Source organism: Poecilia formosa, unplaced genomic scaffold (genome assembly GCF_000485575.1).
Source record: "Poecilia formosa unplaced genomic scaffold, Poecilia_formosa-5.1.2 Scaffold504, whole genome shotgun sequence".
In the NCBI taxonomy this organism is placed as follows: domain Eukaryota; kingdom Metazoa; phylum Chordata; class Actinopteri; order Cyprinodontiformes; family Poeciliidae; genus Poecilia; species Poecilia formosa.
Window position 1 is genome coordinate 114,600 of NW_006800443.1, and position 24,502 is coordinate 139,101.

The following is a 24,502-nucleotide window of genomic DNA, read 5'->3' on the forward strand; positions in this document are numbered from 1 at the left end:
TATGGAAGATGATTAGAGATAAACTGGGGGAACTAAAAAAAAAAAAATAATTTCTTTCTTTTTCCTCAGACCTTAATTTTCTGAGGTCAAAAGTCAGAAGAAAAATTCTTTGTTTTTTTTTAGTGGCACTAATTGTCTTCCATACTTCATGGTAATAACCGATAATAATTTATTTTTATTTATTCCAGGTGAGGGCAGAATGGGGATTATTTTTCTGCTGCTGCTGCTGATTGTGTCTCTGACTTCTGCCTCCCCATTGATACAAGGTCAAAGGTCAGCATCACCTCACTCCCTGTAATAAGGCACAACTTTCCCATAAAATAATAATGTAACACTGAAACACCATTACTAATAAAGCTATGAACTCTTTATACATTATTGATAAGCAGTCTTAATGCACTTTTATTTGAATTCATGTTGATTATTTTGAAGAAGAATCAATTTTAATGTTATTATTTTAACAGATTAATTCACTGCAAACACACAAAATCTCACTGAGGAAGTTTGGTCTGGTTCCTAGCGCAAGTATTTTATTACATGTGAAATAAAACAAAACTAACTTACAAGTAACTGTTCAAAGGATTTAGGAGCTTCTTTTAAGTCAATTATTCTTTAAAAATGATTTTAAAAAGTTATAGTTTTAAGTGAAATAATACATTTCTGATGAAAATTATTGACTTATAACAAGCTCCTATTACTTTTACTTTTGTCTTATTTCAATTGCACTAAGACATTTACACTAGACCAAAAATACTTGGTTAGATTTTGTGTTTTTGCAGTGTAATGTATAAAAACTATTGGTTAATAACTGACAGTCTTACTGCATAGAGGGTTATGTAATCATTAAAATCAAAGCAGAATGGTTGTAACTGCTGTGAGCTGAACCACATCGTCACACCGTGTCGTTTCTGCAGGAATGGAATAGATATCGACCTCTCAGGGGGAGCAGACCAGACTCAGAGGTCAGAGGTCAAGGAGAGAGCATACGCTCCCAAACCGAAGATCATCCCGTATTATTCAAACGTCAATCAGTTTAAGCTGTCCAGTCTCAAAGACAGGTAGAAACAGAAACCCTCCTACCTGTTTGGGTTAAATAAACCCAACCTGATGATTCATTTGTGATTTAACTGTTTAACTTCTTTTTTCTGCAGTGACAACCTGAAGTTACGCCCTCGTCGACTCCCATACAAGACAGTGTGCCAGCTGGGGACGTGTCTCCTTCACAACCTGGGCAACTCTTTGCACCAACTCAGCAAGACGGAAGGGAAAGAGGGGTCGAAGGACGCCAACGACCCGTACGGATACGGCCGGTAGCGCCGAAGAGCAGCAGCTCACAAGGACTGACGCAGCGTCTCAATGTTTCAGAATTAAATATATGTGTCTCAACTACCTGGTACTGCTCAAATGTATCGCATTTACTTACATTATCACTGAAAAGTGTATTTATTTTAGTAATTTAAACTGTATAAAAAGTCAGTAAACTCATGAGAAAAATTCTGTAAAGCAAAAAACATTACATTGTGTTTATTTACCAGTATTATGCAGGATAATGTCAAACCAGAACTTATTGTAATGTTTTTAAAAAGCTGTAAATAATGTTGTATTTTGGTGTAGAAAACACACATTTTTGTGTTTCATAAAGAATTGTATCCCTCACAACATAAATTAAAGTTTTTTCCCCCTGTTTTAACAGTAAAAATATTTAATTTACGTGATTTTTAAATCCAGACAGATTAATTTCTACCTACATTTAACAAACATGTTTTGACATTTTATTTTTTTAAAATAATTCAGTTTATTTATATGAAAGCAATTCAAAAGGCTCTTTACAAAAAAAACATTTAAATTCATTAACATACATTCCAATTGATCCTAGTTTTCAAACAGTAGCTCGATCAATTATTTATTCAAAGTTTATTTATAAGTTTCTATGTATTTAAATCAATGCTTTTGAAAGCAGGAAGTGTCTTAAATTAATCTCAAGCAGCTGCATCTACAAGAGGAAAATGAATAAAACTCAAGGTTTCCTCTGGAACATTTAATCCAGAATTCAAACGCTGGAAAAACAATGAGTGTGAGATATTTTATAGTGTTAGGGTGTGTGTGTTTCCCTCTGTCAACAACTTAAAACCCAAAATATCCTCTGGGTGAGAAATGACCTAAACGTTCAGCTCAGTACAAGAACTAAATATTTACACATACAGAACCTGTAGTTCACCCGCCTTTAGTAAAAACATAAAAACATTTTTTGTTTATTATGTAACGAGGCTGGGCTTTTCTGGTGTTGCTAGGCAACAAGCTAAGCGAAGGTTACTAGGTGAGTGGCAGGTTTGTGAAACGGTTCCTTTTCCAGACACCAAAAAACATTAATTTATTGAAAAAAGAAACAATTGGGTGTTTTTTAAGCAGTTGGGCTATTTTGTTTAGAAGCTGTAGAAACCCAAATGAAAGAATAAAAATGTGCAAAATGTGAATTGTATTGCATAATACGTCTCCTTTAAATAAAATGGCATGAAAATACATTCCCAGGTTGTGCAAATTTTATATTCTCCCTGCAAGATCTGAGTTAAACTCCTCCACATTTATAAAGAACTTTCAAGTAATGTAATCATTAAAATCAATAACAAAATATGTTATTCTTTAATAATGAATGTGCTATGCTAGTCCTGATAATTGCTAACTGTTTAGAAAACATTTGTCAGAATATTATATGAAATTCCTCCCATCAAACTTATTCACATCTGTACTGTCCATCATATTTTATTTTGTATTATTTATTTAGTTATTTGGCTTTTTATTTATTATTTTTCTCCTCACCCCTGCAGCTCGTCGGCGTCCTCACGCAGCGTACGCTTCTTCATCAAGCAGTGACGCAGAATGGCCACTAGGTGTCGGTAAAGAGCTGCTTTGTCCTGCACAATCAGAGAACGAAACAACCCATTTCTGCCTCTCTGGACAAACATTTACGTGTCGGATGCAACTTAAAAAAAACTGAAAGAAGAAAAAGACAGGAGTGGGAACTATTTCCCAGAATGCTTAGCGGCATGTTTTGTATCTTGAGATGGAAGTGTGTTACATTGATCTGACTCTTGTGTTATTAAGGCAAATGTGTATTTTAATGCAGCTGACAGTTTGCAAAGCTTGAGGATAATGTCCTGTTCACACTAAATGTTTCTGAGCTGAATTCAATGGGATGTTTATTGAAAGTCATGGAGCTCGTCTTCCATTCTTGCTCTGGATGCAGCAGAAGTCTGATTGAACCGCCTGCTCTGATGATTAGCAGGCAGTTCAACCAGAGCCAGAGTTTGGGGTACAAATTGTTGCACCTGACTTTGAGTTTCTTAAAGCTGCCAGCATCAAACCTTCTGCTGCACACGTCCCTCTGTTCCCTGATAAAAACATCAGAGGTTCTAGACTCCAGCTCAAACAGTACCAAACCCCCAATACTATTCCACCTGATGACAATTTATTATTTATAGCTGACCTCTCCGACACATTTTTGAATTCCAGCGTCATGCCTGGACATTTATCAGAGCCCTACAATCTATGATGCAGCGCTGAAAGACAGTTTAGATTCTCTCACCTATCCGGTGGCTCTGAACTGTTTCAGTATGTCCTCACAAAAGACACAGCTTATCTGCTGAGACATTTACATGCTCTTAGCCACAAAGTTACTTTTTCAAAATAGCAATTTGTGCAGGAGAATGTCCGATTTTTAGAATAGATCATCATCTTCTGTTCACCAACATGTTTTCCTCTTCATTTTTTATCTCTCTCTGGGAGATTTAAGAACAAAAATAATTGAGCAAAACAAGATCCTGCAAGGCAGAACTTGCAGGATCTAGAATTTACTGCCTCCAGGCATGCAAAACAATGTGTACCTCAGCTTAAACTGTATTTGATGTAGACGGCTCCTGGCCGTTATATGGATGGACAATCTGTATACTTGTGTTGTCCACTTTTTGATTTTATTTCAATAAAGGGAAAAAAAATCCATGGGACAGCAAACAACTCTGGCTGCTGTGGTTTGTTTTATGATCACTGCAAAACCTGAGAGCAGCTGTGAGATCAAGGAGCTGCTCCTGTTTCTCTCAAACAAAGTTGGAGGCGAGGTGGATGTGAGTGAAGGACCAGTAATTTCTGGAACAATTGCTCAGAAACAAGTGAAGCGAGGGAGGGATGGGATGGAGGAGGCGTATGTGTGTGTGTGTGTGTGTGTGTGTGTGTGTAGGGGATCAATGTAAACATCGCAACCTGCAAGGTCACATGAAGAACAAGTGCTGGGATGTTTTGGCTTGAGGATAGTTTATTTATGTTGCCTTCATGGCTCCTGTAAGCAGAGAGTAAAGCTGCCAGAGTGACTGATTCATTACACCAGTAATGAACGAACGGCCGACATTTAAAACGACATTTATGGACACGCCCCCCTCACCCCGCCGGCCTTTAAGAGGACCAGTGACAGACCGGGGAAGCCAACAGTCAGAGAGACGCTACCAATAGTTTCTGCAAGAAGCAACGGAAAACAGTCACATTTTCTCTGTAAGTATGAAGTTATTTTTCTTTTTTAAGTGAGCTTTATTTCTTTGCTATGGAAGATGATTAGAGATAAACTGGGGAAAAAGAATCCTGAGAAAAATGTCAGATTTTTCTTTCCTTTTTGCTCAGAATTAAAGTCACAATTCTGAGGATAATAATTCTTTGTCTTTTTTTAGTGGCACTAATTGTCTTCCATACTTCTGAATTAACTCAGATTATCTTTTTTTTCATTCCAGGTGACGACAGAATGGGGATTACTTTTCTTTTGCTGCTGCTGCTGATGGTGTCTTTGACTTCTGCCTCGGCACTGAAAGAAGGTCAAAGGTCAGCAACATCTCACTCCCTGCTAATGTACATAATGTAATAAGGCAAGACGTTCCCATAAAATATCAATATAATGCTAAAAACACCATTACTAATGAAGCAATAAGCTCTTTAAAAATTATTAATAAGCAGTTTTAAGACACTTTTATTAAAAATACCTACTGATTATTTTGAAGAATATTCATTTTAAGGTTATACTTGCTCATCATCAGTTTATCGTATTCACAGTTAAATTAATACACTGCAAAAACACAAAATTTCACTAAACGTCTTTGGTTTAGTTCTTAGCGCAAATATCTTATTACACTGAAATAAGACAAAACTAACTTACAACTTTTCAGAAGGACTTAGGAACTTGTTTTAAATAAATAATTCCTTAGTATTTATTTAAAAAGAACTAGTTAGTGAAATAATCAATAATCCTGATTAAAGTGATTGACTTAAAACAAGCGCCTATATTTTGCTGAAAAGTTACGTTTAAATTACTTTTGTCTTAGTTCAGTAGCACTAAGATATTTACTCTAGACCAAATAAACCTGGTAGGTTTTGTGTTTTTGCAGTGTAATGTATAAAAACTATTTGTTAATAACTGACAGTCTTACTGCATAGAGGTTTATGTAATCATTAAAATCAAAGCTGAATGATTGTAAAGCTGAACCACGTTGTTTGTTTCTGCAGCTCTGGAATGGATGCCGGCCTCCTGAGAGAGGACCAGACTCACAGGTCAGAGGTCAAGGAGAGAGCATACGCTCCCAAACCGTATTATTCAAACATCAACCAGTTTAAGTTGTCCAGTCTTCCTTTGTTTAATCCCTTCCTTATTTTAGATTTATGTTAAATAAACTCAACCTGATCATTAATTTGTAATATAGCTGATCTCCTTCTTTTTTTTTCAGTGACACCCTGAATGAAAAGTTACGTTTCCGTCGAGTCCCGTTTCGCAGAATATGCACATCCACGAATTGTCGCATTCGCAACCAGGACCGACTCAGCAACGGTAAATGGGAGAAGGGGGGAGCGAAGGCCAAGGACCCGCATGGATTTGGCCGTTAGGGCCGGACGGGGCCAGACGGGGCCGGATGGCATGTTGAGATATTTCCAGTTTCATGCACAGAATAAAATAATGGTGATTAAGAAGAAAAGAGTCTTATTACTGAAACAGGCCCATGTAAGAAGTGGTTGTAATCTTTTTACTGTTGATTATTGTGATTAAATAATAATATGATTGTGAAATGTACAAGATGAATCACATTGTAACCTTAGTGCTGTAGTAAGCCAAAGGTAAAAATCAGTTAGGCTCAGGACAAAACTAAAAAAAATAGAGGTACTTTGAAATTGTTGTTGTTGAAAAAGTATAAAAGACTCTGAAAAGGGGAACAAAGGGCTTCGTCCCCGGCTGCAGACATCCAGACAGAAAACCTACGGATGGAGCCACGGAAAGACACGACCTACAGCCCTGGCTCCTGATTGGACTGCTGTCCTCGACTCTCCCAAAGATCTCCAGCAGCTGCAACAGACTGTGGCTACAGACTCCACAGCTGATGACAAGCTGAGCCACACTGAGGACAACAACATCTCACATCCATTCAGAGGAGGACTCTGCAGAGAAGAAGCAAACCTCTGTCACCGAGATCATCTGAGCCTGAGTCGAACTGCTCATTCATTAATTAGCAACACAGATTAGGGAAAGACAGTAGATTGAATATATGTGATTTGAAATTAACTTGGCAATTAATTTCAAATCAATAAAACTATTGATTACTGAGTTTATGCTGTTGATTAACCTGGCTAAATAAAGCATCATGAAAAATTCTAAGATAAAGTGTGGACAATCAAATGAATGTCGTTTTTTAATTTATAGTTCTTTTAGTGATTGTAAAAACTAATGGCACACAGTTCTAGAGGTTTTTAATGGTTACAACACCCTTGGAGCTCATGTTGAGCTGCTAAATTAATCCAGCCTGATAACAAGAGCTCATTGTTAGAGAGAGAGCTACTGTTAACAGGTGTGGCTCTTATGCAGCTGCAGGGCTACTCACTTGATTTGCTTCATTAACTGAAAAAGGGCGTGGCACCTGGATTAGGTAGTATAGTGGCACCAGTTTAAACAGATCGCTCCAGAAGCTCTAGTTACAGTAAGACTCAACAGGTTTAGGAACATTCATTTTAAAAAAACGGCTGGGTGTTGTTTTTTTTTAAGCAGTAGAAACCCACATAAAAATGATATTTTTGCATAAAAAAAAAACCGGTTGGGTATTTTTTTAAGCAGTAGAAACCCACATAAAAATGATATTTTTGCATAGTGAGTCCCCTTTAAGAAACGTCTTCAAAATACTTTCCCAGGTTGGGCAAATCTAATATTTTCCTCATAAGACCTGAGTTAAAGTCCTCCACATTTATAATGAGCTTTCAAGTAAACATTCATCACCATCTTAAAAAAAGCATAAAACCCTTTAAGTAAGTCTATCTTAGTAGATTTGATAGAAAACTAACTTCCAAGTAACTTTTCAGAAAGATACAGGAGATCGTTTTAAGTCAATAATTCCTTAATATTGATGAAAAAGTTCTAGTTCCACTGACAAATTAATATTTCATTTATAAAATGACTTAAAACAACATCAATGATGAAAACCAGTTTTTACGTCTTTTCAATGAGAAAAGCGTGAACATCCAGGAACAGCTCCGCTTCTTCAGCGCCTCTTAGTGGTGAGACCTGGAACTGCAACAACAGTTCCTGCAGCCGCTGATGGTCCAAAGTGACGGTACACTCAGACCAATAACACAAATCACTATTTTTGAGGTGAGTTTTCATGTATTTATTTAAGTTATACCTTATTTATTTACATTATATTGAATAGAAATAATGTGGGGTAAAATATTTATAATATTTCCTTAATATTATTTGGGTGTCTGCAGTTCTGGAGCTGTTCATGTGTGATGTGTGTCAGCTGTTGTAAGAAGTTTATAGCTTAGAAAATATAATTATTACTTTATAAAAATAAAAAAATACAACTGAAGTGTACCTTACACAGTTTGTAAAAGGCTTTAAAAAGTTATGGGTTCAAACATCCCAATAATTTCCACCATATTATTTCTATGGTTTGAAACTCCTTTAATGAGAACCACAGAAGTGGTGGACCCAGTTTCTGCTGTGCACTGCTGGATCAGCTGGCTGAAAAAAAATCCTACCTTTTTTTCTCACTTACAAAAGAGACAAATTCACTTTTAGAAATAGAATTGGTGGGCGTCAGAGAAGTATTTCACTGAGGGAAACCAGTGAAAGCAAAGTCCAAGAATAAACTTTCCTTCAGAGGATTAGTTGAAGGCCACGGTCCGGTCCCCTCTTTTTTGGGCCGCTGCCCTGATCTGCCGGTCCACAGGGGTCGTCCATCTCCAGCGTGGCTCCACAGAGCCGTGTCAGCTGCTACATCCTCTCTACTCCACAGCTTTCATCATCTCAGGGAAAATCTCACCAATTACGACACAGTTTTAACAAAAATACATATTTACAGCTGGGATGATTAATCACATTAAATGTAATTAATTCAAATAATCATCAACTAACTTAGTAATCGAATAATGGTTAACTTGAGTATTATGCAGACTCAGAAAAAAATATTATTTTCTAAAAGATAAACTCAGAGCAGTGATTAAACCAAAACTATACACGAAATACACAAATAGAAAAATAAGCACCATTAGCAATCCAATTATTGAAAAATTAATCAGTTTATCTACAAATTATTAAAATAATGCTGTTGTATTTTAGGTAATAAAATATTTATCTTGTTTTTAAAAAAGGGGAGGGGATGGATTATTTGCATCTAATGTTTAAAAAAAGGCTAAAGTGGTTAAATGAAAAATCTGCAGAATGTGACATTTTTTATAAGACTATTCGATTAATCGTCAGAATAATCAACCAAAAATGACAAACAATTGTTTCATTTTAAGCTTTTGTCTTCAAAACTGTGACACCATAAACAAATACCATACACCTGATGTAAACAACCAGCTAAAGTAGTAAAAAATTTATGAAATTAATAGATCTGTATTTACAGTTATGTCAGGAAGTGGACTCAAAAAGGTAGCAGCTGACGTCATTTGTTTTTAAATGCCTGTGGTTTCAAGCCACGCCGCTTTTTTTGGAGTTCGATAGACAAACAGCTGAGCTGTGAAACCACGCCCTCACCTGTTAGGTGTGTCTGGGCTGCAGCGCACCTCGTTTTTCCTCTTTGGCTGCAGAGACAATACAAACAGGAACTGGAGGGAAATGGCCAGAGAGAAATCCTAACCTCGAGGGATTTCCTCTACAAAACTTCCCACTGACAAGGACGGAAATCAAAGGAAGGAGAAGATGAAAGATACCGGAGAAGTGCGAGGAAGCACAGACAAGCTCAGTAAATCTGAGAAAGACCAGGTGGGTAAACCTTTAAGAGAAGCAACTAAACAAGTAAAGCGAGGTGTGTCATGACGGCGGTGATGGAAAAGAACAATTGAAACGAGTCCTCAGCTGTGGTATTCATTGTTGAGAGTCTCGAAAGTAGAGAAACATTAGCTTTGTCGGGACCTCGCTCACCCACTTACTTACTGTCACCGACACCGGTAATAACAATGTTCCGTTTATGGAAACCCACGTCTCTGTAGCGGCGTCATTACGGAGGGAACGTAAAAGTCCAGCGTAATCTTCAACACCACTTGTCCAACAAGTTACCGGAAGTTAGCTGACGTATCGCCTTGGGCAGTTAACTGAATAAAAGCTCCGACCAGCAACACATTAAACGGTTTTACACTTCAGAGACCACGCTTAATCAGTTGCAGGTGTTGTGCCGGGATCTGTTTGCGCTTCTACTTTGTGATTTACGGCTTCGTTCTAAATCCATGGTGCGTTTAAGTCAAGCCGCACAATAAAACTAGCAAATTTATAAGCGTTACTGTTCACCTCAGACTTATTCAGGCTTCCTAAATAACATTTTGACCATTTTAAAAATAAGAAGAAATGTTTTGATACTTGTTACTAAAAGACGCACTATGAAAACAAACATTAAAAAATGTCCTTTGAATTTCTTTAGCATTTAATCTGTTAACAGTTAAATACTCTGAAAGATATTGTCAAGTGGTTTAATTAAAATCTACACTAACATATTTGCTAACATCAGTAAACATAAAACAAGCGACTTCTTACACATTTTTTGAATAGATCTAGAAGCGTTGAAGTTGCATTTGTATGGAAGAAGATTAATGGCACTAAAAAAAAGAAAGAAAACAAACAAATCTGAATGCCACAATTCAGACTTTAATGCAGATAAGCAGTAAGAAATGCCCATCTTTTTTTAGATTAGATGCGAGTTGTGCAGGAGGATAACTAATTTGTTGTTGGATTTTTGTGTTTTATTTCTTCACTCAGCGTTCTGATGAATCAAATTGTAAGTTTGTCTCCCTGGAACGGCCTGGACTTGTAGCAATTTCATTCGAAGTCATCAACCAGACTGTAGTTTTGTTGCAACTTGAAATGCTCGCTAAAGATCTTTGATAATGGAACCATCCCAGTCTTCCCTGGTCTTCTGACTGTTTTATTATTTCCTGCTTTTCCTGTAAACCATGCAGTTTTAATAAAAGTAACTGCATGCAAATAAAGAGGACAGGTTTGGTTAGTTGGTTATGAGGTTTTGGGAATGACATCACACCTGTTATCATCATGCATACCATCAGTAAAGTTTGTTTCTCTGGTTAAATAACTTACTCCTGCAGCCTTCACAACATGGCATACACATACAGCAGAGATATTAATATTAAACTCAGGTTTTCCTGTGGCTCCTCTATTTTCTTGTTCAGACTTAAGGAATGGTTAATTTTTCCAGTTTTCAAGGACAAGCAAATCCTCTGTTTTGCACATTTATATTCTTCCAACACACTGAAACCCTGACATCTGTCGTTTAATCTCATTTGACTCCATCAATTTAAAAAGATGCTTCAATAGAAAACATTGGTTTTCTTCAGTTTATCATAACGATTGTGTGCAGAATTTCTAATAATTTGAGTTTAAATATTTTTTTACTAATATATTATTGAATAACCAGTTTAAGTTATTTTTATTGGCATTTATTACAAAAATATAAATAAATAATCTAGTGTACAAGGTGTACTTGAACATTAAGTTTATTGTTCTGACTGTAAAACACTGGATAGAAGTGCAATGCAGAGTTAACTTTTCCGAGAAACTTGACTCCTCACAGCAGCCAGACTGTTGCCAGTTGGCACGGCTTCTGCATGTTCCGCGTCATGCGCAGAACTAAACGGAGCAGACCCAACATGCTTAACATGTCAGCTCATGTCAGAAACGTATTCTGCATTGTTCTGCACATACCTGCGCAGTACTTTGTTTATGCCATTTTCTGTCACAATACATTTTTTTTTTACTTGCCAGATTCTTTTACAGTAGAAGGAGGGACTGTATATTCCTGAGTTAGTTGGCATTTTTCATTGGTTTGTGAAATTTGTCAAGTTTTTTAACAAAAACATTTCTTGCACTTGCAGTGGATGACCAGTAGGGCAGTAAAATAAAAAGTGCTCTTCACTCTCAGTTTCCCCCAAATCACACAGAGGACATCTTTGGTCATCCTATGGTGCTGACCGGTGGTCTATGTGCATTTATCACATAAAAATCCACAAGAAACACAAATTTTAGATATCAGTGGACTGATATCTATAAAACATTTTAGACACTGCAGTGACCGCTATGCATGACAGGATTATTGACTTTAAACAAACTCCTATATGTTGATAAAAATTAGTTAGCTTTGTCTTATTTCACTTGAAATTAGATCAAGAATATTTAACATTAGTGCTTTTTGCAGTTTTTCAAAATATGTATAATTTTATTAGATTATGTCAATTATAATCAAAGAAATTAACTATACTATTAATTATTATAATTGATTGGTCAATTATAATCAAAGAAATTAACTATACTATTAATTATTATAATTGATTAGTCAATTATAATCAAAGAAATTAACTATACTATTAATTATTATNGTCAATTATAATCAAAGAAATTAACTATACTATTAATTATTATAATTGATTAGTCAATTATAATCAAAGAAATTAACTATACTATTAATTATTATAATTGATTAGTCAATTATAATCAAAGAAATTAACTATACTATGATTATAATTGATTACTCAATTATAATCAAAGAAATTAACTATACTATTAATTATTATAATTGATTAGTCAATTATAATCAAAGAAAATCAGCCTCTAAGTCGGGGACGTCCGCTGCTGCTTTGCTTCATAGATTCCTTTCAAATCAGCAGCGCCCCGTCAGAAGTCACATTCAGGTGTTCGGGTCGAGCCTGACTCTGCAGCTTGAGACATTCTCTGCTCTCTGCTGCATTTTCAACTCCCTGCAGGCAACATGCACAAAAGGGTAAGAGTGGGTTTAAACTGCAAACGCTTCACTTCAGCTTCCTGAACTGTTTGAAATCTTTACAGACTTGGATTGCCAAGATCTACAAGAAGAGAGTTTGCACCACCTTTGTGGAGGACTCTTTCAGGTAAGTGCAGCCTGACGGTTACGTGCCGCGGTGTGGATGTCGGACCCTCATCTGATCTCTTTGTGTCAGTAATGGAGCGCTGTGTCAGTGTGGAGGAGCGAGAGACGCCCACTCCTCCGTGGCGCTCGGGGACTACTTCAGCACAGCCATTGTGAACCGCTGGGACAGCGCCCAGCACTCGTCTGAATACCCGACCGACGCTTTTGGAGAGGTTCAGTTCGCAGGAGCCAGCAAGAGACACAGCCAAGTGGGTCCCTTCTGTTTGGCTTTAAGAAATCCTATCAGAGTTGGTTAATAAATGTCTTTGTCTTAATCTTACGACCTAATTATCAAGAGAGATTATAGAATTTGTCAACACATTGGAGATTCCTGACCTTTGACCTGTGGCTGCACTCACGTAAATAAATTCCCATTGTGGATTTATTCTGTTTCAGACAATCAAACTACTTTTACTATCAGAAAAAGAACTGAGTAAATACAAAATCCAGTTGTTAAATTATGGTTTTATTTGTAAAAGTGATCCGAAGCAAATTGGCTCTATGTGGAAAAGCCTAATACACTGCAAAAACACAAAATCCTCCCACGTAGTTTTGTCTAGATTTTAGTGTAAATATCTGAACGCATTTGAAATAAGACAAACTTAACTTAAAAATAACTTTCCAGAAAAACTTTCCAATAGTTTTCAGTTTTATTGACTTAAAACTACTGTTTTAAGTCAATAAAGCTAGTTCCACTGGCGCCGTTACCTAGCAACCCAAGCCAAGCCCAGCCCGTTACCTAGCAACCCCAGCCAAGCCCAGCCGTTACCTAGCAACCCAGTTCTAGTTTCACTGGCAGATTATTTCACTTATAATTAGACATTTTTTGCATGTTATAAGTCAATTTATCTGCTAAAGGAACTAGACCTTTTTCATCAATATTATTGAATTATTGACTTAAAACTAGATCATATTTCTTGCTGAAAAGTTTGATTTGTCATATTTCAAGAATACTAAAATATTTGCACTACAAACTAGACAAAAATTACATGGTAAGATTTTGTGTTTCTGCAGTGTATCAAACAATCACAGGTCTGTAAGAAATTTGTGTAAACCTGTTATTGACCTCATGTCTGACCCCTCGCTCCGATGTGTGCTGGTTTCTTTGATTTTTTTCTTTCTGTCAGTTCTTGCGCCTGTCGTGGGACACCCAGCCGTCGATGGTCTACAACTTGATGAGGACCCATTGGCATCTTCCCGTACCAAACCTGGTGGTTTCCGTTGTGGGTGGAGAGGGCAGAACGAAGGTGAAGACCTGGGTCCGAGAAGTCCTCAGGCAGGGACTGGTGAAAGCAGCACAAAGAGCAGGTGAATGTAAACCGAGGTCTTTAAAAACCAGAGCAGAAAAGATGGAAAAGGGGCAGCGAGACGTTTTTCTCCAAATTGGGAAAGTCAATTATAATCCAGAACAGAATGTCCTTTTAGACAAGGAACCTTTTACACATTTACATTTATTTACTCATTTTGTTCACACACAATCAGCTTGAAAACTCACAGAAATGCTAAGTATTACGTTGCTGTTGTATCATATCACTTTGTGCAGCGCTAAAAGCATTTATACCACATTTTCACTCTGTCCAACATTACAAGCTCTAACTTTTGTGTATTCTCCTTCGATTTTATATCACATAGATGAAAGCAATGATCTGCTTGTTAATGAACTGCTTGCACTTCAAAGATACAACAACTCACCATCTTTGTTCTAGTTTCTTGTCAAATATCTTGGTCCTCTTGAAAGAAGACAAAGTTAACTTACAAGTAGCATTTTGACAAGATATGTCAATAATTCCTTAATATTGATTAAAATGTACTGGTTACATTGGCAGATTATTTCATTCATAACATGGGAAAAATGTCTTGTTATAAGTGAAATAATCTGCCAGTAGAACAAATATGTTTTCATCAATATTAATGAATTATTGACTCTAAATAAGCTCCTATGTTTTGCCGAAAAGCTACTTCTAAGGTTTGGTCTTATTTCAAGTGTGCTGAGATATTTGCACTAAAATCTGGAGCAATAATACTTGGTAAGATTTTGTGATTTTTACAGTGCACAGTCAAATCAGCTGATCACAGCGCTTATTTCACACACGGCTGCAAACAAACGGAAGACAAAAATCTGACAAAACTGCAGAATTAGGCTGATTAAATCTCCAAAAGGCTCAGATATACTTTAAACATCTTTCATGGAAAGATAAGGACCAAGCTTAGAGACATTGATTTGTCATGGACTCCTGTTTAGGCTTTTTATTGAACACATAATGTTGAACTGTCCCTGCCCAGGAGCGTGGATTATTACAACAGGACTGCGTGAAGGCGTCGGCAGGTGTGTTGGCGAGGCGGTGAGAGATCACGCCACTGCAGCCTCCTCCGACTCCCTCAACAAGGTGGTGGCCGTGGGCGTCGCTCCGTGGGGAATAGTGCACAACAGGGAGCAGCTCGTCAACCCCAAGGTTGTTGTCTTAAGAGTCACATGATCTTACCCTGGAGGTTTCTATGCTCTGCAGGAAGGTGTGATGTTTACTGAACATTTTCACCTTCATTTGTAAAAGGCATTTATGTTGGCTTGTTCACAAACACGAGTATATCTTCAGTCTCTGTTTTACACCACAAGTACGCTGCAGAACTAATAAAAAAACACAGATGATTCACAAAGTATACAATACAAAACGTAAAGTAAACATACCACCTTGACCTGTTGGACTTGAAAACTAATTTTCTGTCTTAATCAGCTCCACATTAGGTCGGTTTGTAACAACTGTTTTCCAAGCTTTCAGAAGCTGGAAGTTCAAATATGATTAATTATTTGAAAAAAAAAGGAAAAGACATTGAAAAGAGAAAGCAAAGCACTTGAAATCAATCATGTATGAACTTTCGTCATGGTGTTTGTCTCCACAGCTACACAAAACGGCAAAACACAAACAGAAAATGGACACAAATTGAAAACAAAATCAACCCTACACATTGCTAACAGAGCATCACAACCGCACTGAGGCAAAGTGGCTGCCTGTTACGTAGCAACCCCAATGAAACCCAGCCCATCACCTAGCAACGCAAGGAGCTCCAGGACTTGTGGTCAGCTGATTTCACCACTGTACAATGGCTGCTGGAAAAGTTTTTTGTTGTTGACTTATGATCTATAAACCACTTACTGAAATTTTGTTGGTTGTGCAGGAGGCTCCACTTTTGCTTTTCAAAGAGTGTGCGGTTGTTTAAATGCGCATCTGTTTAGCCGTTTTCATGTGCGAGTGTAAACATTGGGTTTTGGGGGCGTGGCCAGCAGCAGATTATTTGGATTTAAAGTGACAAGACGCTCTAAAACAGTTCAAAACATGCAGAACTGAGTAGACTGGAATCTCATTACTGAAGGAGGATTTTATGGAAAGAATGTAATGAAGATGTTTTTAAATCACCAATAGCTCTATCCTAATCTGTTCACGAAAACATAATGGATCCCCTTTAATGGTGGAAAAGGTTCTGTAATGCTTTTGTCTCCATTTTGTGCATCACTAAAAGCTGCCATTTGTTCAGGGACGTCTCCACTATTTATACTCACTGCAGATAAAATGGTACATTCATTAATTTTGTAGGTTCCTCATCTGAAATAAATGATCATGGATGCTTTCTTGAGCAGGGCAGCTTTCCTGCAAAGTACTACGTCCAGAACCCGGTTCGGGATTCCTGCTGTCTGGACAACAACTACCAGTCCTTCCTGCTGGTGGACGATGGGAGTGTGGGCCGCAGAGGAGGAGACACCGTCTTCAGAGCCAAGCTGGAGGACTACATTTCTCATCAGCGCACAGGAATATGGGGTAAGAAATATATGGATTTACTTTATTTGCATGAAATGATGAAAAATAATCCAAGGGCTTCTAGTAATCTGTAATTTGAACTATTCTGACCTTTTTGGGTAACATGAATATTTTTCTTAACAGGTAGCGGAACAATTGACATCCCTGTTCTTTGTATGTTGATATCAGGAGACACAAGCAGCTTAGAGGTGAATTGCCAACTTGATTGCTGTCGTTTTGCCTTGGTTTATGTGGTAATCATGGATTTTCTGGTCTCTGCCAGCGAATGGATCTGTCGCTGAAGAACTCCATGCCCTGGCTGGTGCTGGCCGGTTCTGGAGGCCTGGCAGACTTCGTCGCTGACCTCCTGGAGAACGTGTCGGCTGCCCCAGGCTTCCAGTCCAGCAGTGAAGGTGACGGCGAACCCGGTCCCAGTGTGGATCTGAAAGAAAAAGTCGCAGAGCGAGTCAAGAAGCACTTCCCTGCAGAATCGGCGTCTGACAAACTTGTTGAGCGTGTGAGTTCTGCTTGTTTTTTCTGTACCTAAAGAGGAAGTGGTTCTTTCTGCTCTTTGCATGTCCAACTCGAAACATAATAGGTCACATTTAAGAAAATACCAAGAAAATATTTACCCAAGTGCTTGTGGTGAGAGTTTTGGTCCAGCTGCCCAAACAGGTCGGGACAGAAGGTGGTTGAACTTCAGTTCTTGTTTCCTGATGGAGTCCTTCTTTGATTCTTCAGTCCTGATGAAGGACAGTTTTCTTTTAATTTTGACGTCTCTGTCTGCAGGCTCTGAGCATCTACCAATGCAGAGACTTGATTTCAATCCACTACGGAGAGCAGGAGAGTCCCACAGACTTTGACACAGTCCTCCTCAAGGCATTGGTTGGAGGTGGGGAAACTTTTAAAACTAAAACCTGCAGATGTTTTTATGTGGTCAGACATGATTGTTTTCCGTTTGTCTTGCAGCCAGTAAGCAGCGGACGTCGGTTGAGGCCAGTCCGTACAATGAAGAACTGAAACTCGCTGTTGCATGGAACAGGGTTGACATTGCCAAGAGCGAACTTTTCAATGGAGACATTCAGTGGAGGGTAAATGGAAAGAAATGCAGTGTTTTTTACATTTTCTTTCAATCGTTTTACCTTTTTCTTGGCTATAAAAATGTAATTCTCGTCCAAACAGTATGAGGATCTGAAGGATTCCATGACGGACGTCCTGATCAATGATAAGCCCCAGTTTGTGCAGCTTTTCACTGAGAACGGTCTAAACATCACTGAATACCTGACCTACGGCAGACTGGAGCAGCTCTACCGCTCCGTTCCCGATTCAACGCTGTTATATCAGCTGCTTCAGCGCCGCTTAGTGGTCAGAACTGGAACTGCAGCAACTGTGCCTGCAGCAACTAGCGAGTCAAAATCCCCTTTCACAGGGCCAGAAGAGGACTTTCAGAGCAGGTCACAGACAGACATCACCCTTTTCGAGGTGAGTTTCCACCTCCTTCATTGATATTAAATCACATGAGACAGTGGGAGCCTTAAAAAACTCCTTCAGCAGCCGACTGGAAGGTACCGCAGGTCATTCTTACCAACCGCTTTCTGACTGTGTACAACCAGCACATTGCTCTAAATATTGTTATATTTTAGATTGCTTTTCATTGTTGTTTATACTGCTGTGACACATGAAGATACCCATGGTGGTGTTTTTCTCTCTATCGCTCTATTACAAAAATTACGTGAGGATAAAACACCAACTGATGAAACTGTATTTTCCATATTCTTAGATTTCAGGAGTCCTGGATTTGTTGTTGGGTGATACCTGCCAGCCGTTCTACTACGACATTTTGGGCATTTCACAAATCAGCTCTAGAAGGAAAGCTGTCAAGGTACGCTTGGTTTTCCTGTGTGTTTTTGTCTAGTGTTTGGATAAGAACCTTTATGTCTCATGTTTTAAATCTCAGCTGTTGTGAATGGATGTATTTGGGTCTCGTTGTGTGTTTTCCTCAGCATGTCAGCAGGCTGCTGTGTGAAAATCGGTCCTATCAGAACCAGCGCTGCTTCTACCCCTGGGCTTCGCTCTTCATCTGGGCCGTTCTGCAGAACCGTACTGAGATGGCCACTTTCTTCTGGGAGATGGTAAAATTTCTGACACAAAACAAGAATATATAACAACCTGTTTTTGTTGGACAAAAAGTTGAAATGTTTCAGATCTAACATGCTAACTAAGAATTGTGGTTTCTGTCCCGTTTTTGTTTCATTTTCTGTTTAAAAGATTAAGAATAAATTTGCATTAATCATTTTTATTTGTCTCATTCAGCTTATTTACTGTATTTATTCATATGAAACTGACCCAGAACCGTGAAGCGATATTTAGGTGCATCGTTATACCCAACATATTATGATTTATGCACAACTTTCTGCAGCTTTTAGTTATTTTTTAAAATCTTTCAGCTTTCAGCATTTTATATTGATGCTAGACATCTGTAAATGAGAAATAGGTTGTTTTTAAGGACAACCAAAAATATTTATATAAACATTAGTTTTGTTTTTTTTTCAGTTTGGTGTATCAGAAACATTTCTTGCGTTGTCAGATTTTCCATTTTTATTGGAAATAAACAACTGTATGGACCTGAAAAAATAATATTCTCTAAAACTGCTGCACGTCTTTGCTTGTCCTCCCGTGTTTGTCAGGCAGGCGAGTCGGTGCTGACGGCTCTGAGTGGCTGTAAGATGCTCAGAGAGCTGTCCAAGCTGGAGTCTGAAACCGAAATCAAACTGTCCATGAAAGAGCTGGCCCAGACGTTTGAGAACCTGGCACACGGTGAGACGGACACCAACATGCTCCACTTTAATTCAGCCAAACACTAAAATACATGTTGAGAAATAATATTTAGTTGTCTGCTAAATTTGGAAACGACTCCAAACTTCAAATGGTTTTTGTCTCAGTGATGAAGGTCCATTGACTCCATAAAACTGCATTTTTATTTTGTGGAAAATTCTGCTATTTTTTTGGAAGAAATGTCATTTAGTCAGGGTTTCTGATACCGATTATTTAAAATTGATGCTTGGAATTTCATCAGAACATTCCTAGATTATTTATTCATAAAATTAGCAGGAATTGCATGAATTTTAACACGTCGGTTGCGGTTTGTTCAGATTATTCTCATCCTTTAAACTCTTAACTGTGATGCCTTCGTGTCGTCAGTAAATCTGTTTCTAACCAGGCCAACTAACCTCCTCCCTTTGTCAAAGATATCTTCAGCTCTTGCTATCGCAGCGATGAAAGTCGCTCCTTCGATCTGCTGATCAGGAAATCTCCCGTTTGGGGAAGCACCACCTGCCTGCAGATGGGCATGGGCGCCGACGCGCGCATCTTCTTCAGCCACGACGGCGTCCAGGTGCGTCATCCTTATTTATCTGGGTTCACAGCAAAACCGCGACTTGGTGAAGAAAATGTTGCTGTCTGTCCAAAACGATCTGTTCTGTTCTTTCCATTCAGACTTTTTCCATTTGAAGACTTTTATTTAAATTTGTGAATTTAGCTGTTGGTTTTAAATTGTGCTGAAACATTTCATCAGTAACGGAGAAAACATGAGCTCCATTTTCCTCCAGTAAATCTTCATCCAGACTCTCCTTTGCATTTTCATGTTTTTGTTGACATCAGGTGGTGGAACCACCGACATTTTTAAACCAACTGGACATGGTGAAGGAAATGTTTCAAACAAAAAATATTCCTGTTTGTAAATAATATGCAGTGAATTACGATTTGGTCCTTGTTGACCAAAGAAACAAACTGAGCATTTAATATTTTAAACAAATAAAGAGTCAGATTTCTTTATAGGAAAGAGACGTGTAAATTATTGAATATCCAAAACATAGTTTCGTCCATTTTCATTATTTAAAAAAGACTTCCAGTTTACTAATTATTTTAGGTTTACTTTAAATAAATAAATAGAAATTTACTATATGATGAAAATGTTTGCTGTATTTAGCCAAATTTAGCTGAATATATTTGTGTGCACCAAAGTCAGCCTCTGAATAGATGTGGTGGGATTGGTTAATAAAACACTTTGTTCAATACATACAATTTTCTATTGCAAAAATATCTTAATTTGTCACCAATAATTTTGCATTAAATAAAAACTTTCTGTGCCATTTGTGTCATTCTTAAACTCCAAAAATATGAGTGCAAGGGCCACAAATGGCCCCTGACCCACACTTTGGACACTTTAACCACAGCAGCTCAGCCTGTTTCTGCATCTCTTCATGATGATCCCACTGGACCTCGTCTCTTTTCCCTTCCAGTCGTTTTTGTCCCAGATCTGGTGGGGCGACATGCAGAGAGACACGGCCGTCTGGAAGCTGCTGCTGACCTTTTTCTGCCCTTTCCTCTGCTACACAAACTTCATTTCTTTCAGGTAAAATCTGCAGAATCACGGTTGATATTAGGTTTCCAAATGAGTCGGCGTCACGGTAACCTTGGTTTACCTGTAATGTTTCCAACCCAGGGAAAACGGGAACCGACAGGAGGAGGAGGAAGGAAGTAGCAGCGATGAAGACCCGAGTCGGGATTCGGACAATCACTACGGGACAACCATCTTCTCTTTCTCTGACATCAAACACATGTAAGGCTTAATTATTATTCTTTTATATTTGCTTATTTGACCTTTTCATCAAAAAAACTTTTTTCCCTGCAGGAGTAGGAACCTTTTCACATTTAGGCATTTTGCAACTATAAAATTTTTTCACCAATAAAAATCTGAAAAGTGTACATTATGTTTTCACCTCCATTTACCATAATGCCCCTAAATAAAATCCAGTGCAATCAGGTACCAGGTGAATAGAGTCTGTTTGTGAGAAGCAGATAAGAGGGCTGTGGAAACTTTGGAGGAGCTGCAGAGACCCAGAGCTCAAATCTGACCTATTATACCACAGTAAATAATTCCCTAATATTGATTTTTAAAAAGAGTTTTGATTCAGTGGGTTGAACACATATGCATGTCAGACTTTTCCTTAGTTTAGTTTCCAAAAAGTTTGAAAACCTCATGTCATTTTTCTTCCATTTCAACTCTACATGCTACTTTAATGTCAACAACATAAATGGAAGTTTGTGGTTCTCTCTTTGTAAATGATGTTACATCTATACACCTGCAACTAATGATTCAGTTAAATTATTCTGATGGTAAATCGAATAAAAATATTGGCACATTTTTCATGTATTCCTTTTTTGTATAATATTAGAAATACATTAGATAAAAAACTAAAAATGTTATTGATTATCTTCATTCCTTGAGTGAACACTTGACCTTTTTGATGCATGTGCAGTAAAACAAATCCTTTTTGGAAAGTTCAGTCCTTTCTGCTCGACTTAACATCAGGGATGATTTGTTGTTTACATTAGCTGATTACTAAAGATTTTTTATTTTAGTTTTTGCAAAGTTTTAATCTGGTGAAGCTAAAACTATTCCACTTGATTTTTGTGTAGAACATATTTGCAGACGGAAGTTTTTTATATCTTAAATGTTGCAAAATGTTTTTTGTCTTTTGAACACTTTTGTTTTCTTAATTTCTGCTTTGAGTGTGTTGTTTCAGGAAATGTTCTCTTGTGAGTCTATGTACTCCAATTAACAATTAATCAACATTGGTTACAATAATCGATTCTTTACGTTTAATCTGATTAGTTGTTTCAACCCTCAGAGGTTTTATTATCTCACATTTTTGCTGTTTTCTGAACTGAAAATCTCTCATTTCATTAGTGAAGTTGACGGCCAGCTCTCCAGCCCCAGGAGTCCCAGCATCAAAGGTGAGGCTCTTCTGCAGACACCGTCACTGGAAAACACTTCAGACATCATTAATGTTCATTTTGCTTCGACGCAGGCGTTCCTGAACCCTACAGACCGCCGCAGCGCCCGTTCATCTTGTCCCGCTGGCGCCAGTTCTGGTTTGCTCCTGTCACGGCGTTTTTGGGGAACGTCTTGATGTACTTCCTGTTTCTCATCCTGTATGCGTTTGTGCTGCTGTTGGACTTCAAAAAGCCGCCCCCTTCAAACCTGGCCGTGTCGGAGTGTTTGCTCTACTTCTGGGTTTTCACCATCGTGTGTGAGGAGATACGAGAGGTGAGGAATTCTTTAAACTGATTTTTCTGATGCTTTTCCAATAAGGTGATCTGTTGTTTATTTATTTTTTTGCTCTTCCAGGGTTTCTTTTCAGACGTGATGACATGGCGTCAAAGGCTCAGAGTTTACATTCAGGATGTGTGGAATAAATTTGACATTCTTGCTATAACTCTTTTCCTCTTGGGATTAATCTGCAGGTGTGAACTTTGAATTAATTTCAACTTATTTATGTTCTTCCATTTCACAACAAAAGTTTCTAAAGTCATTTTTATTATTGTTGACATAGAAAGCTTGAGAAATGATTTTCTCTGTTCTGTTGGTTTAAATGTGGTTGTTTTAAAGGCTGACCACTAGATGGTGCTGTTACTGCAGTATTTATTTTGTGTTAAGAGGACCTATTATCAAAAAATCACCTTTTGAACGTTTTTATTCTTCTTAACTGCTTAAAATTTCCCACCCAGTCAGTTTTTAGTCACTTAGTTAATTTATTTTGATGTCTGAAAAACCTTCCAATATTTAAGTCACATTCAGCAGACATTGCGCCGTTACCTAGCAACCCTAGCCAAGCCCGTTTCCTAGCAACCAAACAGATCTCCAGCACATTTAGTCAGCCGGTTTTACTGCTCTATGTGCTCAAAACAGGCAGAACTGATCTGACTAAAATCTAGTCATCTAACAAAGATTTAGTGCAAAAACAAAATGTAATTAACATGCTTTATGTCAGCCATAAACCTATTCTAACCTGATAAAGGAAGCATGATAGGTAACCCTTAAGTGTGTTTTAAAGTTTGACCACCAGATGGCGCTGCTGTCACAGTAATTATGTTTGCATTAACATTTATTTCAGGATGTTTGAATGGTCTTATGAGTATGGAAGGGAACTCCTGTGTGTGGACTTCATGGTCTTCACCCTTCGTCTCATTCACATTTTTGCCATTCACAAACGGCTGGGACCAAAAATTATCATTGTTGGCAAAATGGTGAGCAAAGTTTCCAAATTATTATTGTGATTGCACTTCATTTTGCATCAAAACGCCTCTCTCTTCTCTTTTGAGATGAAAGACGTCTTCTTCTTCCTCTTCTTCCTGGGAGTTTGGATCATGGCGTACGGAGTGGCCAATCAGGCTTTGCTTTACCGCCACGATCCCAATTTCGATCGGATCTTTCGCAGAGTTTTCTACAGGCCGTACCTGCACATCTACGGTCAGATTCCTGTGGAGGAGGTCGATGGTAAGATGAGCGTTTCATGGATTTTATAGCATTTTGGAATTTAATTTTGATATTTTATGCATGTCTGGAAAAGTACTAAAAAAGAAAAAAAATCAGGTTTTCCACCAGGTACTATGGTGATGTCCTCTGATTTGTCCCATAATCCCTGAACCCTTTACGCAGCTAGGCATCTTTCCTTTTTGCCCCTTCGTCCGTCCATCCATCCATCCATCCATCCATCCATCCATCCTGTCTGTCCATCCATCCATCCATCCATCCATCCATCCATCCTGTCTGTCTGTCCACTGGTTTATCTGGGTTTGTATATAAACCCAGATAAACAGTAAATTGACGATAGAATGAAACATAACTACTTTTTCTCTGTGTTTTTTTGTGTGTTTGTTTTTGTGCTTCAGTTAAAAAAGTTTGGGATGTAGAATGCACGGATAACCAGACGTTGGTTGATGGAGGTGCTGAGCAGTGCAGAAATCTCAACGGTAACTGGTTGGTGGTCATCCTGCTGATGATTTATCTCCTGGTGACCAACATCCTGCTCATCAACCTGCTCATTGCCATGTTCAGGTCGGTGGACCAGGAACGGACCATCAGATGGCTCTGATTCTGGGTTTAACTAGATGATTCTGGGTTTAACTAGATGATTCTGGGTTTAACCAGATGATTCTGAGTTTAACCAGATGATTCTGAGTTTAACCAGATGATTCTGGCTTTAACTAGATGATTCTGAGTTTAACCAGATGATTCTGAGTTTAACCAGATGATTCTGGGTTTAACTAGATGATTCTGGGTTTAACTAAGTGATTCTGGGTTTAACCAGATGATTCTGGGTTTAACTAAGTGATTCTGGGTTTAACTAAGTGATTCTGGGTTTAACTAAGTGATTCTGGGTTTAACTAAGTGATTCTGGGTTT

General features: G+C 38.0%; 1 protein-coding gene across 2 annotated transcripts in view; it reads left to right on the plus strand.

Moving 5' to 3' along the window:
- Positions 1-9,047: 9,047 nt before the first annotated feature.
- LOC103156847 (transient receptor potential cation channel subfamily M member 4-like) overlaps positions 9,048-24,502 on the plus strand; it is a 20,474-nt gene continuing 5,019 nt past the window's right edge. Inside the window, exons 1-23 of one of the 2 annotated variants that reach the window (XM_016664664.1) lie at positions 9,048-9,277; positions 12,362-12,423; positions 12,493-12,670; positions 13,589-13,769; positions 14,745-14,914; positions 16,096-16,273; positions 16,397-16,461; positions 16,536-16,769; positions 17,042-17,144; positions 17,222-17,343; positions 17,435-17,734; positions 18,033-18,134; positions 18,256-18,384; positions 18,940-19,069; positions 19,501-19,646; positions 20,554-20,666; positions 20,757-20,873; positions 22,005-22,051; positions 22,126-22,364; positions 22,446-22,561; positions 23,212-23,344; positions 23,420-23,594; positions 23,990-24,155. In XM_016664664.1, the coding sequence (XP_016520150.1) occupies positions 9,215-9,277; positions 12,362-12,423; positions 12,493-12,670; positions 13,589-13,769; positions 14,745-14,914; positions 16,096-16,273; positions 16,397-16,461; positions 16,536-16,769; positions 17,042-17,144; positions 17,222-17,343; positions 17,435-17,734; positions 18,033-18,134; positions 18,256-18,384; positions 18,940-19,069; positions 19,501-19,646; positions 20,554-20,666; positions 20,757-20,873; positions 22,005-22,051; positions 22,126-22,364; positions 22,446-22,561; positions 23,212-23,344; positions 23,420-23,594; positions 23,990-24,155 (3,269 nt within the window). In that variant the 5' untranslated portion in view covers positions 9,048-9,214. Of the gene's footprint in view, positions 9,278-12,220; positions 12,297-12,361; positions 12,424-12,492; positions 12,671-13,588; positions 13,770-14,744; positions 14,915-16,095; positions 16,274-16,396; positions 16,462-16,535; positions 16,770-17,041; positions 17,145-17,221; positions 17,344-17,434; positions 17,735-18,032; positions 18,135-18,255; positions 18,385-18,939; positions 19,070-19,500; positions 19,647-20,553; positions 20,667-20,756; positions 20,874-22,004; positions 22,052-22,125; positions 22,365-22,445; positions 22,562-23,211; positions 23,345-23,419; positions 23,595-23,989; positions 24,156-24,502 lie in introns of those variants that run through there. The other variant, XM_016664665.1, reaches the window with a different exon arrangement.